This window comes from Magnolia sinica, chromosome 14, assembly GCF_029962835.1.
Source record: "Magnolia sinica isolate HGM2019 chromosome 14, MsV1, whole genome shotgun sequence".
NCBI classification, from domain to species: Eukaryota; Viridiplantae; Streptophyta; class Magnoliopsida; order Magnoliales; family Magnoliaceae; genus Magnolia; species Magnolia sinica.
Genome location: NC_080586.1, coordinates 54,126,191 through 54,140,204, shown reverse-complemented (window position 1 = coordinate 54,140,204; position 14,014 = coordinate 54,126,191). Strand labels below are relative to the sequence as shown.

Here is a 14,014-nt window from a genome sequence, read left to right as displayed (position 1 = left end):
CAAGAAAATCTCGAAGGGAGGTGCGTGGTATGCACAAGCAGTCACTTCTAAACAAATATCCGTCCAAAATCAAATACTCACTGTTAGCTCCTGACGAACTCTCTAATAAAGACGCATACACAACCTCAAAATCCGGACACTCAAAATACTCTTCTTTGACACGCTCAAGGCCCATAATTTCAACGCTCATGGAGTTGAGTAATGCGACTCGACGACTCAACGTGTCGGCAGGCTTATTCTCTACACTGGCATTGTGCTTAAGCACAAAAGTGTACTCTTGAAGGAATTGAACCCACTTGGCGTGCCTGGGGCTTAATTTCTTCTGAGAGTTCAAGTATCTCAAAGCCTCATGATCTGAGAACAAGACGAATTCCTGCGGTGACGATAATGTCGCTAATGGCGTAGTGATTGCACTACCGCGTAGAATTCCTTGTCATAGGTGGAATATCTTTGTTTCGCCTCATTCAGTTTCTCACTAAAAAAAGTGACAAGGTGCCCTTCCTGGCTAAGTACTCCTCCTATGCAGACTCCTGACGTGTCACATGTGACTTCAAAAGCTTTTGAAAAATCTGGAAGTCGCGTGACTGGAGCTTCGGTCATCTTGACCTTTATCTTCTTGAAGGCCTTCGAGGCAGTCTTTGTCCATTGAAACTCTCTTTTTCTTATGCAGTCCGTGATGGGAGCCATAATGGAACTGAAGCCTCGAATGAACCGCCTATAAAAGGTGGCTAAGCCATGAAAGCTGCGCACCTCATGAATATTGTGGGGTTCAAGCCAATCGACGATGGCCTTGACCTTCTCGGGATCTGCCGATACGCCCTCAGCTGACACAATAAAACCTAAGAAGATCACACTACTAGACAAGAATGCGCACTTCTTTAGGTTGGCGTACAACTTCTCGGCCCTAAGGATCTCACAAACTTGCCTCAAATGGTTGAGATGTTGCTCCTTGGTCATGCTATAAATCAAGATATCATCAAAGTATATGACCAGGAACTTTCCCATGAAAGGCCTCAACACTTGGGTTATCACACGCATGAAAGTGCTTGGGGCGTTAGTTAACCCAAAAGGCATAACTAGCCACTCATATAGCCCATCCTTCATCTTGAAGGCCATCTTCCACTCATCACCAAGGCGTATACGGATTTGGTGATACCCACTTTTGAGGTCAATTTTTGAGAAGATAGTAGCATTGGCCATCATATTTAGCATGTCATCAAGACACGGTATGGGAAACCGATACTTGATTGTAATTTTGTTGATGGCCCTACTATCAACACACATCCTCCATGTGTCATCCTTCTTAGGTGTAAGAAGGGCGGGTACAGCACACGGACTTATGCTCTCTCGAATGAAACCCTTCTCTAGGAGTTCATCAATCTACCTCTTCAACTTAGCGTGCTCCTTTGGGTTCATTCTGTAATGCGGGAGGTTTGTCACCCCAGGGATTAAATCAATGGCATGCTATATATCCCTCATAGGAGGAAGCTGATTCGGTAGATCATCAGGCATGAAACTCATGTACTACCTAAATAGCCTCAGTGGGTAACTCTACGCTAGTCTCTAGTACACACTCCCTAGCCACAAGGGCGTACACCATCGAGTCCGCCTCCGCTTCTTGCTCAAAATCTTTGGCATTCAAAATATTGAGCGGTTTGGACTTGGACTTTGACTCCTTCACTTCTTTTGGGCCGCTCACACCACTATGTGTGGTGGACTCCTTTCCAGTCGTATTCTTGGGTGGCAGAGGATTTAGCTTGACCTTCTTACCCTCAAACCAAAATGTACACACATTTGAGCGACCAAATATGGTAACATCCCTGTCATAGAGTCACGGCCTACCCAGAATGATATGGCCCACATTCATAGGAACAATATCACACCAAATTGTGTCTTTATATGATTCAAACTGAATAGGGACAAGACTTCGGTGTGAGACTGGAAGGGATATTTCATCGACCCAGGAGACTCTATAGGGCTGAGGATGGGCTTCCAGCTTCAAGCCCAAGCGACTCACAGTGCTAGTCGATGCTACATTGGCACAACTACCACTATCCACGATCATCTTACAGCTCTTTTCCCCACATTTTGCATAAGTGTAGAAGATCGTGTTGCGGTGCCAGTCATCAATGTTTTTAGCTTGAGCCAGAGCGCAACGCACAATTGCAAGGGTCACAGACTCTTGTGCTCCCTCTTCCTCATCACTAGGGGTTTCGACTGGCTCATATTCCTCCTCACTATCACTCTCTGGAGGCACTACTTCTACTTGCCCATCAATAAGGAGTACTTTGGTGCCCTCTCTCGTGCCGCACTGGTGAGCAAAATGACCAAACCCCTGACACCTAAAACACCTAGTGGCCCCGCTTCCTCGTGAACTAGATCCGACAATCTCTTTACCCTTATCATCCTTGGGTCTGGGCTGAACATTATGGGAAGGTTTGTTTTGGAATCCCGTGTTAGGTCTAGCCCCAGAAGGGTTAGCCTTAGCATTGGATTCGCGAAAGTCAAACCGTCTTCCCACAGATGCTTTAAGGTATTGCTCGACATCTAACACTACTAGGTACAATTGTTCAAAGTGTCTATATCTTTGGCGAGCAATTCTCTCCTGATATCAGGACGGAGGCCCGTTTTGAAACGAGCAAGGGTAAGTACTGGGTCCTCATCAACCTCACAGCGGGTCAAGTACTCTTCAAACTTCTTGATAAAGTCCACAACACTCATGGAACTCTGTCGAAGAGACTGCCACTCCTCAATCAATCGTAAGCAATAAGAGAAAGGGAGGTACTTTTCTTTAAGCGTTTCTTTCATCTCTACCCAATGGACTATTGAGAGTTCCCTCGCTCTTTCGTTCTTTTGCTCAATCGTCACCCAAAACCTCTTTGCTTGACCCACAAGCTTCATTTTGGCGAATCAGACTCGTCGAGCATCCGATATATCATACCACTCAAAACAGTGGTCCATATCCGCCAACCAATCTAGAAAGGCTTTAGGGTCTAAGTGGCCATCAAATGTAGGGCCATCTACCCTAACTCCGTTGAAGAGTTGAGCATCTGGGTCATATTGATCATGAGGTCCCTCACAGGGTGGGTGCACAGGTGCGCACCCATGACCAGCTCTTTAGCCGCCTCCATTTCTCCGTCTAACCTCTTGACCAACTGCCTGAGATTAGGCATCCTCCCTAGTGGTGGGGTTTGCCCTGAAGGAGGCCTTTATTTGTTCAAGGCGTCTATCTATGCATTGTTCCAAGTGTTTATTCAAGGACTTAACCTGCTGGGCTAACTTGGCCACTGTTTCTTGCAATTGTTCCATGTTTAGTGTGGGGTGCAAATCGAAACCACGACCCATACGTGTGGGCATACACTGACTTGCTCAACCTAAGGACCTGCTACGACAACTATATGCGTCTAAAAGAACTAAATGAACCTATGAGACTCTATATGAGGGAAACTACACAATGTTACTAAAATCCAGCAATACAATTGTCGAAATAAAGGACTAATAGAAAGTTACAGTAATGTGATTTGCTAACTCCCTGCTAACAGAAACTTCAACAACTAATATTAGGGACTACGACCTTCTAAACAGTTATATGTGATGAACTGGATGCATGAAGGACTTAAACAAACTAAACCCTAAATATGTGATGAATTCCCCTACAAGAACCCTAGTCTCTGATACCAAATTTAATGCAGGACATGAAAATTAAATATGATATGCGAGATTTCAGGCTTAAGATCACGTTAGTTCAAAAACAATTACATAAATTCCATATCCCACATGAAAGTCCAAACATTCAATTAAGGGGAATCTATGCAGGTCCAGGCCTACACATGATAGGGTTGGATCAATAAAACTTATGAACCAAACGATACTCAAAGATAAGAAATAATCATCCACACAGGCATAGTAATTAGTCCCTAATCCAAGGGATTCAAAAATTCCAATTCGGGGAACCCTAGGGTAAGAAAATGGGCATAAAATTGGAGATTTGAGTAATTTATGGTTATGTTTAGGGATTTTGGGTGAAAGCGGACTGAACGAGAGGAGAGAGACGATCCAGAGAAGTACCGCACGCGTGGACAACAACAATGGCCCAGACGCACGTGCATGTGATCCCGACCGCATGTGTGTGGGGCCCACTATTCAGAAAAAGGCCACCTTGGCCCTGGTCGGCCAGGGATGGAATCCAAAACCCCCAAATCTCAGCTCGATCCGATGTACAGTTTGTGCGTGGTGCTCCGCTAAAGTTTCAACCCTCCTGTAGGGCCAGATTCTGAAATTCTGCTGTGGGGAGGAGAATTGCTGCAATAGATGATTGATTCGAAGTGTAGATGATAGGGTGAGATGAGAAGGGATGGTAGAAGATGGGTAGTAGAGATGGCGATGGATGAGGGCGAATCGGAATAGATGTGGCTTCGCACCACGGTAATTAACCCTTCGATGAAGGGAGGGCTTCGCACCCAATTAGGCTTCACAACTCAGAGAGTAGGAAAACACAGAATTTTTATTAATCTTCAATGAATTAAAAGAACTACAAGGGGTGCCTATTTTTAAGAAAACCATATACCCCAAAACTCGCACTATGTGCGCAACCTATTACTTGGCGGTGAAGTAAACTAAAATAAAAATCAAACAAAGAAATTCAAAGTATTCACAATGTTCTAAATAATAAAAATAAGCAAAAACTAAAATATGACATCAATCCGACGAGTGGGCCACGATTATGAGATCCCATGATGGGCTTTTCTTGACTATCGGACCCACCCTTTTGAACTAAAACTTCGTCTTCTAGCTAGGAGGCCCTCCCTGGACGTCGTCATCGAACCAGATCGATGGTGGGGCCCTCCTGCGTACATACGTGCGTATGGGGGGTGGCGTGCGGCCGTATGTGCGCATGATGTCCTCATCATTAACAAGTAAAATATAAATGTTTAATACAAAGAACCCATATCTATCTATCAAGAAATTAACAAGGATTCAAGAACAAAGAACTCAACTCAGCTAAGTTGAGCTACTATTTAAAAAGAGCAAAGTTATTTGTACCATGGAAGCCTCCACTTGGTTGACAAATCAGGTTTTAGCCTAATCTCACCCACGGCAGTAAGATTAGTCCCTTCTGCTGGCCCATCACAAGTTGAACTCATTCCCATTGATGCAAAAGTCAATCCTACACCGTTATTCTTTACAACTTCATAGAAGCGCTTAGCTGGAACTACCTGAACAATAACAAAATAATTAAAAAGGCCCAAAATGCCACTATATTTCATGATTATCAACATAAACAGGTGTGGTAGAGAATGATATGTAGAATAAAATTTATATAAAAATAAGATTTCGGATGTTTATTACTTTTTAAAATCCATCCATTTATTCATTTTTGCGGCCTTGGACTACCTTCAAATGTGTCACACTTCAAAACCAATTTACAAAAAGATGATTATAGCCATAATAGAAACATTAGAAACTGAAACAATCATATTATAAATGGAGAGCAAAACTCACCCGACATCGGTGTTGCCCAGAAGCATCAACCCAAAGGATGCGAACAAAGACAACATCATTTGGTGGAGTAGTGCTTTTCAGTATCAATTCCATGTTGCAAGATAGAGATTCTTTTGTATCAGAACCAACAACGCGGTTCATCTTATAAAGACGATGTGCATTTTCTTTAAAGATATCTTCTATTGCCTCCACAGCTTCAGGAATTGTAAGGTCATCATCATCACATGCATCACATAGAACAGATAGGACAATTTCACGTGCTCTCTTTGCACCTATAGAATAATGAGAGCAGCACAACATTATATATGGTGAGCATGACCAACCAAAAGAGAACATGGCATATGTGCATAGATAAAGCAAATAAATAGAATGATAAAATAGGTAATATATGTGAGTGAAGTTTGGGCAAGAACTAAACCATGTTTTTGTTAATTAAGAATTGGAAAGATACTCCCATACATACATGAGATCATGACTGAAATTCCTTTTTGGGTAGAATAGAAACAAATAATGAGGAATTATAACAATGAATTGATCATATATCAACAGCATACATCATTGACAATACCCTAAAAGGGAAGCATTTTTTTTTTTCTTTTTGGTAAAAGCTCTCATATTTCTATGAGCGGGTTAGGGACAATGTTTCAAGAATATATTCAATTCCATGCTCATAGTAGGGCTTATCTAGCAATGGGTTTGTCAACTAGGCGACAGGTATTATGTGCACAGAGTTTCTCCTTTACTGGTCATGGTACATTATCAATTATACTGCAACCATTAACTAGTGTTTGTGGAGCCCTCTCTTCTACATGTTTCATTTTCTTTCTATTTATTCATCAGATTGCTTTGTAGCATTTCCAGATGTTTTCATGATAGAAATTTTCTTTTGCTGCATAGCATACTAAGGTGGTGTAGGAGTGCAAATAAGTCAGGTTGGGTCGAGTGGAGTTACAGTCCAACACATTGACAAACCAGGTCAGGTCTTCAGCCCCATACTGACCCATTAATATTTCAGTCGCATCTGGATCATATTGAATTTCAAATATTCTGGGTCAGGTCTTCTTTTTTTTTTGGAGGCGATAACAGATTTTAATTTTTTTTTTAATTTTAATGACAGTATAAAAAAAGGGGAGATAAGTTCCCAGTGGAAAAAGCATGCCGGCTCACTCCTTTGCCAATGCTTCGGCTTTGGAATTCACCTTCCTTCTAGAGAGGATAAATGAAATGTTTAGCCTAGAAGCGAGAGACCAGATTTCATTGAAAACAGATCATAACGTTCATAGTTTGGCACCTTCTTCTGTGCCAATTAGATGATATTACTAGATTCACCCTCAACAATAACCTCTATGGAGAACCTACAACTAAAGATTTGAAGGGCTTCTCTCACAAAGTCTCTAACGACTCACTTGGGTGCAGAGGGCCCAGAAAGATCATGCGAATGTTACCAATTTGCATCCCTTAGGAGTCAGGATGCCACAAGTCCGGAAGGACTGTGACTTCCAATCAGAACCTCCATCCAAATTAAATTTCCAAACACCTAATGGAGGCGGTAACCATGAGACCCTGGTTCTACACTTCAAGGAGACACTTCCCACAGCACGCCCAGTTCTTTCATTGTTCCATCTCAGAAATACCTCAAATTACCGAGGACAAGAGAGCCCAAGAGACAATTTTCGCTTCCATGTTTTATCTTAGTTTAGCGTCAGAGATAGAGACACTGTTGGAAGTTTGGTTGGTTACTTTTTTTCTCCAAATTTCCAAAACTAACGCAGAAGAGAGCACCCTCCTTGGCACCTTTACCTTTTACCCAGATGTTGAGAAATTCCTCAAAATTTTCTGCTGCCATCCACGGGATTCCAAACCTGCTTAACAAGATGTGCAACAATGGTCAGGCCACAGCAAAAAAGAGGAATAGTCCATGCTTTCCTCCTCCTTGCCACAAATCACACACCTATGTGGGAGGTGAGATTAACTCCTTGCCGGTCATCAAGGGTAAGAAATTTATCACCTACCGCCTTCTACCACATAAATGTAATTTAGCTCTTACTAAGTCACAAATGCAAAAAAAATAAAAAATAAAAAATAAAAAAAGAGTCACAAATGAGAACAAAAGACAAGGACCTATCAAGAGGGCTTCGAAGGACTTTGCTGAAAATAAAAAAAAAAACCCTCCAGAAGTGCTTCCTTTCCACACATTAGAATATTCTGTACTGACACTCTGACAGGAAAGAATACCAACTGAAGCTTTCTAAGTGCTCACTATATGCCCCTGCTTCGTCATCTTTCTTATTCCTATTGAAAATGAATTGTCAAACCATCTTAAGCCCAATCGGCTTTGAAACAATCTTTGATAAATGTTTTTGTTCAATACTATCCCAAAGAGATAAGGGGATTTCACCTCCGATGAGAATTCCCATAGCCATTCGTCCTTCCACAACCTCAGTCCCCCTTTCCTATCATGAACATTGTCACTTTAATTAAAATTTTCCCACACAATTTCCCTCATCTCCCGTGAAGAAAATGCCTTTCTGTATGTCAGCCTTTTTTTTTTCCGATTCATCCTAACTGAATCCCATACACCATTCAAACACAACCTTCCACCTCATACTGCTTTCTTTTTCTTCATTGAATCTCCACCACCACTTAGGCTCCATTTTCTCTCCTTCGACCACCCATGACGATTCCACTCCTTTTTGTGCTTTTGGACTTCCCTCCAATCTACAAGGTGAAATCACTTCTTTACAATCTTTTGTTGCCATAAGAAATCTCTTTGAATTTTTTTCCGTCTTCTTTGCCACCCATTGAGAGTTTTGAATAAGATAAACAGTATAGAATACTATCCTTTTTTTTTTCACACATGCACTCACAAACCCCACACACACCCGCGCACTCACACCACAATGGGTGCTCAAACCCATGACCTCATGTTGAAACTCTTGTGAGTCTACCACTGAGACCATTTAATTTCTACTCAAGTTTGGCATTTTCACAATCTCCCTGTCCCCATTGTGAGTACAAGACTTCCTGTTAAGCACTATATCACATGTTTTCTTTGGGTGGATTTTTAGATTTTGATAAATTGCCATAATCACCTCAGTTAAAGGAATTTAAAGGGCCGGGCCCAGATCAGAACATGATCCGGTTTGGGTCAAGAGACTCACAACTACTTCACATTTAAAAGTTGACTTCGAGGCAGGTCGGCTTGGTTTCACTTTGAGAAGATCTAGACCCATCCCATATGAAAATCAAGACTCTGCTTTAGACCCAAGCCCAACCAAATGGGTCAAAATTCAAATCCAACCGGTTCAGTATCAGGTCAGGTCTAATGCCTGATGGGTCAACCCAGTCCATATGCATACCTAATCCTAGGGCTCCATTTCAAGCTTTATTAGGTCAAAATGTTCGAGCCTATGAGAAAATCTTGATGACAGTTGCTTTCTTACATTTCCATCATAACAATTTCTACTTCCCATTCCCTTTACTACCCATCCTTCCAAACCTAGAACAATCCTGACAAGATGCAAATCATATCATCTCAACAGTTTAAAAAAAAAACATCACAATAAGTAATTGCAACCATGAAATGAAGGTTACTGCAACTACTGCATTACTGAAAAAGGAAAATCATCAGTATCAAGAAAAATCAATTTTCCATAATTCTATGAACAAGGGTTTGATATCCAGAAAAAGAAAAAAAAAAAAAAAAAGAAGAAGAAAACCATGATGAGTGATAATCAAAGAATGCTGTTTCAAGATGGACAAAATTGACCCTTCAAAAGACCTCTGTATCCTTTAGAACAAACACAGCCTCTAAAACAGTCCAACCATCCACTAGCCCGCTAAACTAGGAGAACTCAACAAAGCAAAGAGACTATTACTCTTATTATGTATGAACTGAGATAAGGACAGCCTGATAACGATTTAACTTGGTAAAGACTAGATATCGACAAGATATTTCTAAATAAACCAATGAATCTAGGGATCCCCATATTCCAATAAATGGATAATGATTGGATAGTTCCCATAAAAAAAACAAACAAACTGCCAGTTTTTCTGCAGAGCTGATGCAAATTTGTTCAAGAACAATAGGCTTGATTCCTAAATGCACAAGTGATTAATATCACAATTTTGAGCATACCTAAGTAGAAAGTTTCAGGAAATGCATAGCCATCAGAGCTGAACATCACCTGCAAATATTAGTATGTATAAGGATTGATAGGTATAAATAAACTGTTAAGGACAAAAAAGTGATTACTAGAATAAACAGCCACATCTATATCCATGATCCAAATTCAAATGGTAACATGACGCATAGAAATGGAAGAAGTTAAGAATATGTGCTCATAAAAGCATACAAGCTATTAGCAAGCAACGAGAAGCAAGTACAACTAAACAGTTTATTTAGTTTGCTAGATTCACATTCAGATAAATGAATATAAGAATAAGGTACTTGAGTACGTAGCAATCACAATGATTCAACCCAAAAACAAGTCAGCTATTATATATAACAAACCAAATCAGCAAGAAAAGCTTCAAAAATATAAGAGACGCATCCAATACAACAAGATTCAATGCACTCCCATGAAAGCAAATATAATGAATAGATCCAATGCTGTAACAAGTCAATACCTTTTTTATTGGAGCAAGCTCTAGAAGTTCTTTGACTGCAGAAATCATTCCATGAACACTAAGCTTTGGCACTGCCAACCCAAAGTCAAGGTAGACCTGATTGCCACAACATTGAACACTTTGTTAAGGCATATGGAATGTTAACCAAAAGTATCTACCCAAAACTCATACCTGTGAGTAAACAGAGGCTAGATATGATGCCTCCTTCGAAAATGGATAGGATGCATGTAGGATCACAATCTGGCACTTAGAAAATCGATTGTCCTCGAGAAGGGTGCGTAGATGAAGGGGATTAGAAAGCCTCAAATCCAAGTCCTTATCTCCAAAGCTGGCAGTTTAAATAATTAAAAAACACAATAGCTATGTTATCATGCTTGGAATATATTTCTAAACAATAACTACAAGAAAAATTTTTAAAAAAAAACTTCTTCTTTTTCTTGGTTTTTCAAGAATATATATTAAGCATTGCAATAAAGCTAAATTTTAACATCATGAATCTTGCATACAAGGAAAATTGCTAATGATGGTTCTGAAGGTTGTATGGAAGAAAAAGTATTTCTAATTTAGTGGAATGAAACACAAACAGATTAAGACTCAGACAATTCACATAAAAGAAAATAGAGATTGCACCTTCTAGAACACACTCAAGCTCCAAAGGGCAGACCAGCATTACAAACGTAGGCCCCACCCAAGCTAGAAAGTGCAGATCAAGCACTACAAGCTCACTTAAAAGATAAGAAAAACTTTCATATTAACCATTACAAACTTACTTCGAAGATGAGCAAAACTTTCTGATTAATCTAATGAGGGTATTTCGAACTAGCTACTTCTAATGAATGTCATAGTGATTAAAAATAAATAAATGTCATAACGATTTCAGAATTTGCTACTTCATTGTGCACCAAATCACAATTAATGTCTATGCATTTTATCTTTACACAAAACACAATGCTGGAATTTACTTGGACTTTCAATTTGATTATTGCAAAACATGATCAAAGGATCACTTGGAAATCATCCCACTGACATGGTAATTGTTAGAGCAAACACAAGCAGCCATGTTGCATCTTTTGTATGACCTCAGAAAAGGGAATTTTCTCTCCATGGGAATGATACTCTCACTAGATGGAACTTGATATGTCACAAATTTTTATATAAAGCTTCGAGATCAGGACTTTGTGCTCTAGTGTGTTGATACATTATAATCAGTTGGGCATGACACCAACTTCAACTTGTCCAACGAATTCTTGTTGGCATTGTCAAATTAGTATGAGTAGTGATCTCTGGCTAGTTAGTAGAGGCGGTAGGGACATTTCATGTGGGAGAGTGATCTAGGGTTTGCTGGTTGTCTTACCCTGTAAAATCTCGCCACCTTGAAAGTATCCAAGCTAACAAAAAAATTAGTATGAGTAGCAGTGACGATAATGTTTAATGCAAAGGGCAGAATAGCCTTCTATTGTATTTATTTTTATTCAATTATTCTTTAAGGATCGCTTAGTCACTGCACAAAACATGAGACATTTTACTCATTCTTATGTCTTATCAATATTTTAGTCATTTTCCCCTATCTTGTGAATCTTTTAGTTCGAATTGTATTGTGAACATTCAATCAAATCAAAAGGTATCTCATTATTCGTCAACTTCCCAAAGATTATCAATTCCCTAACCATGACTCAAATAGAGATAGACATATCAAATTTCAGAAAACTGCTTTTCTATTAAAATATTAGATCTAATTTTCTTGGCAAGAAAATGCTAGGCTTGAAATGTCAGATTGTTAGGATTCAGGGTAGAAGTTGTGGCCAAAGATTCACACCAGCTACCAACCTAGCACATGTTGCCCTTGAGTAATTTGCCTTTCCAAAACAAGACAATAAGCATCATATTTGTGGTCCTAAAAACCATTGAGGTAAAGACTAACTTAAAATATTAAGTATAATCCGTTGTAAAAAGGAATGATATAGAGTATTGTTAAGATGACCAACTGCACAACTTAAGGCAGTAGCTACCACATGTATAAAGGTACACTCCCATGGCTCACTGCAGTGAGTACCAAGGGAAGGCACCCCAATACCCTTCCTATGGGGCTTAGGCTCTACCTTCCAAGTTTGTCAAAACCATACGATTTAAATCAGATCATGTGCATATATGATGCAAAACATATCTCCAAATCACAAGTCCACATGAATAGTACAAATTATTGTATGAATTTATCGAAATAATCGACTGAATAAATGGTGCCAATCAAAATTTTTGTTTTGTATTCATCTTTTCTTCCTTGTTTACCCTTTTGCTTTTAAAACATGTAAAAGGCCCTCCCCTATTTAAAAAATCTTCATTTATGTCTTTTGAGAGAGACATGATTTGGGGATTTTGATATTCAAAAACCCAAAATGAAAATATTAAGATGTCTTTTTATTTAGTCAATGGAATCGATGCCACTTTTTCCAACGTGACTCTACACTCAAGAAAGGTACAAAAGAACAAATTTCATAAAGGACTCTTGCATGCTTCTTGAGGTAAAGTTCTTGAAAGAAAAAGAACGAAGGAAAGAGACAAGAATGATTAACGATCAGGATATGTATTATGATGAGGACATCCAACCGTTTAAAGTTTATCGTCGACAGAAGCGGGCCCCACAAGCATCACTATGGATAGGATGAGATTGAAGATCAAGAGAAGCTTGTTGCAGATTTTTTAAGTTTGTTAGTTTTATGTTAATTTCCTAATGTAGAAATTTATATTTTTAGAAGTTACTATTTTTAGAAATTTCTGTTTTCAGAAATTGCTATTTTTAGAAATTTTTTATTTTAGTTAATTTCCTGATTTTTAGAAAATTATAGTCTTAAGAAATTTCTATTTTGGATAGTTTCTTACTCAGGTTGTTTCTAAACTACGACTTTTATTAGTTTCCTATTTAGGTTGTTTCTAATCTAAGTAACAAGGGGTATTTTGGTATTTTCCTTTTATTTGCAAGTTATATTTAAAGGGAGTTGAGCCCTAAACATTGTAGTTGATTTTTTATTTGTATTTTTAGAAAAGAATAAAGTTACGAAGCTTTTCCACAACTGGGTGTGAGACCTTCATCTTCCTCCTACTCTTTATTCTTCTACTTTTTTCTCCGGTTAATCATTCTAACGTTCTTCTTATTTCTTCCTTCTTCTATCTAGTTTATTTGCAAAAATCTGGAATTCTATTTGTGAATTTCCTACTTCTTGGATTTATTCAAACGTCCCCAACTGATAATCCTATTTGATCTAACAGTTTGTTAAAGGATTAGATCATCACGTTGGATGATTGAATTGACCCTTGTGAGACATGAAAGTCCTATCTTTCGTAGGATCCACTTTTCAAATTTAAATCTTTAGTACTACATGATTGTAATGGATGACCATGATCATTGATGAGTTTTCTTTCAAATAATTATTATTTATGATGAATAACCACGCTGAAAATTGATTGTTTATTTTGTATTTTATCGTAAATTCTAATTCTGCACATCTAGGATAGATCATGTTGTCCTATGTCATATTTTTGGTATTAGAGCTTTGGATCTTGCATAGGATCGCTTAGTTTGATTTTCCATCACTCCATCATCTCATAGATCTAGCATGCATGATTTGTGTCCAATTTTAGGGTTTTTCTAGATTTAGAAAGTTTCCTAATTTAGAGACTTTTCTTTTTCAAAAAAATTTCAAATTTAGGATTTTAATTCCAAATTTAATAGTCTCTCAGGTTTGGCAAATTCCAATTTCGAAATTTACTATTTTTAGAAAGTTTCCATATTTGGAAAGTTTTCAAATTTAGAAATTCCTATTTTTGGAAAGTATTGATTTAAAAAGTGTCAGGTTTAAAAAAGTTCATTCATCATTCTTGAGTTAGG

General features: G+C 38.7%; 1 protein-coding gene across 1 annotated transcript in view; it reads right to left on the bottom strand.

The window, feature by feature from the left end:
* LOC131225673 (protein fluG) overlaps nucleotides 1-14,014 on the bottom strand; it is a 103,044-nt gene that overhangs the window by 20,303 nt on the left and 68,727 nt on the right. The window contains exons 6-10 of the mRNA XM_058221241.1: nucleotides 10,303-10,459; nucleotides 10,132-10,227; nucleotides 9,641-9,689; nucleotides 5,503-5,774; nucleotides 5,044-5,216 (exon numbers count right to left, since the gene is read on the bottom strand). Of these exons, the coding sequence (XP_058077224.1) occupies nucleotides 5,044-5,216; nucleotides 5,503-5,774; nucleotides 9,641-9,689; nucleotides 10,132-10,227; nucleotides 10,303-10,459 (747 nt within the window). The remainder of the gene's footprint in view (nucleotides 1-5,043; nucleotides 5,217-5,502; nucleotides 5,775-9,640; nucleotides 9,690-10,131; nucleotides 10,228-10,302; nucleotides 10,460-14,014) is intronic.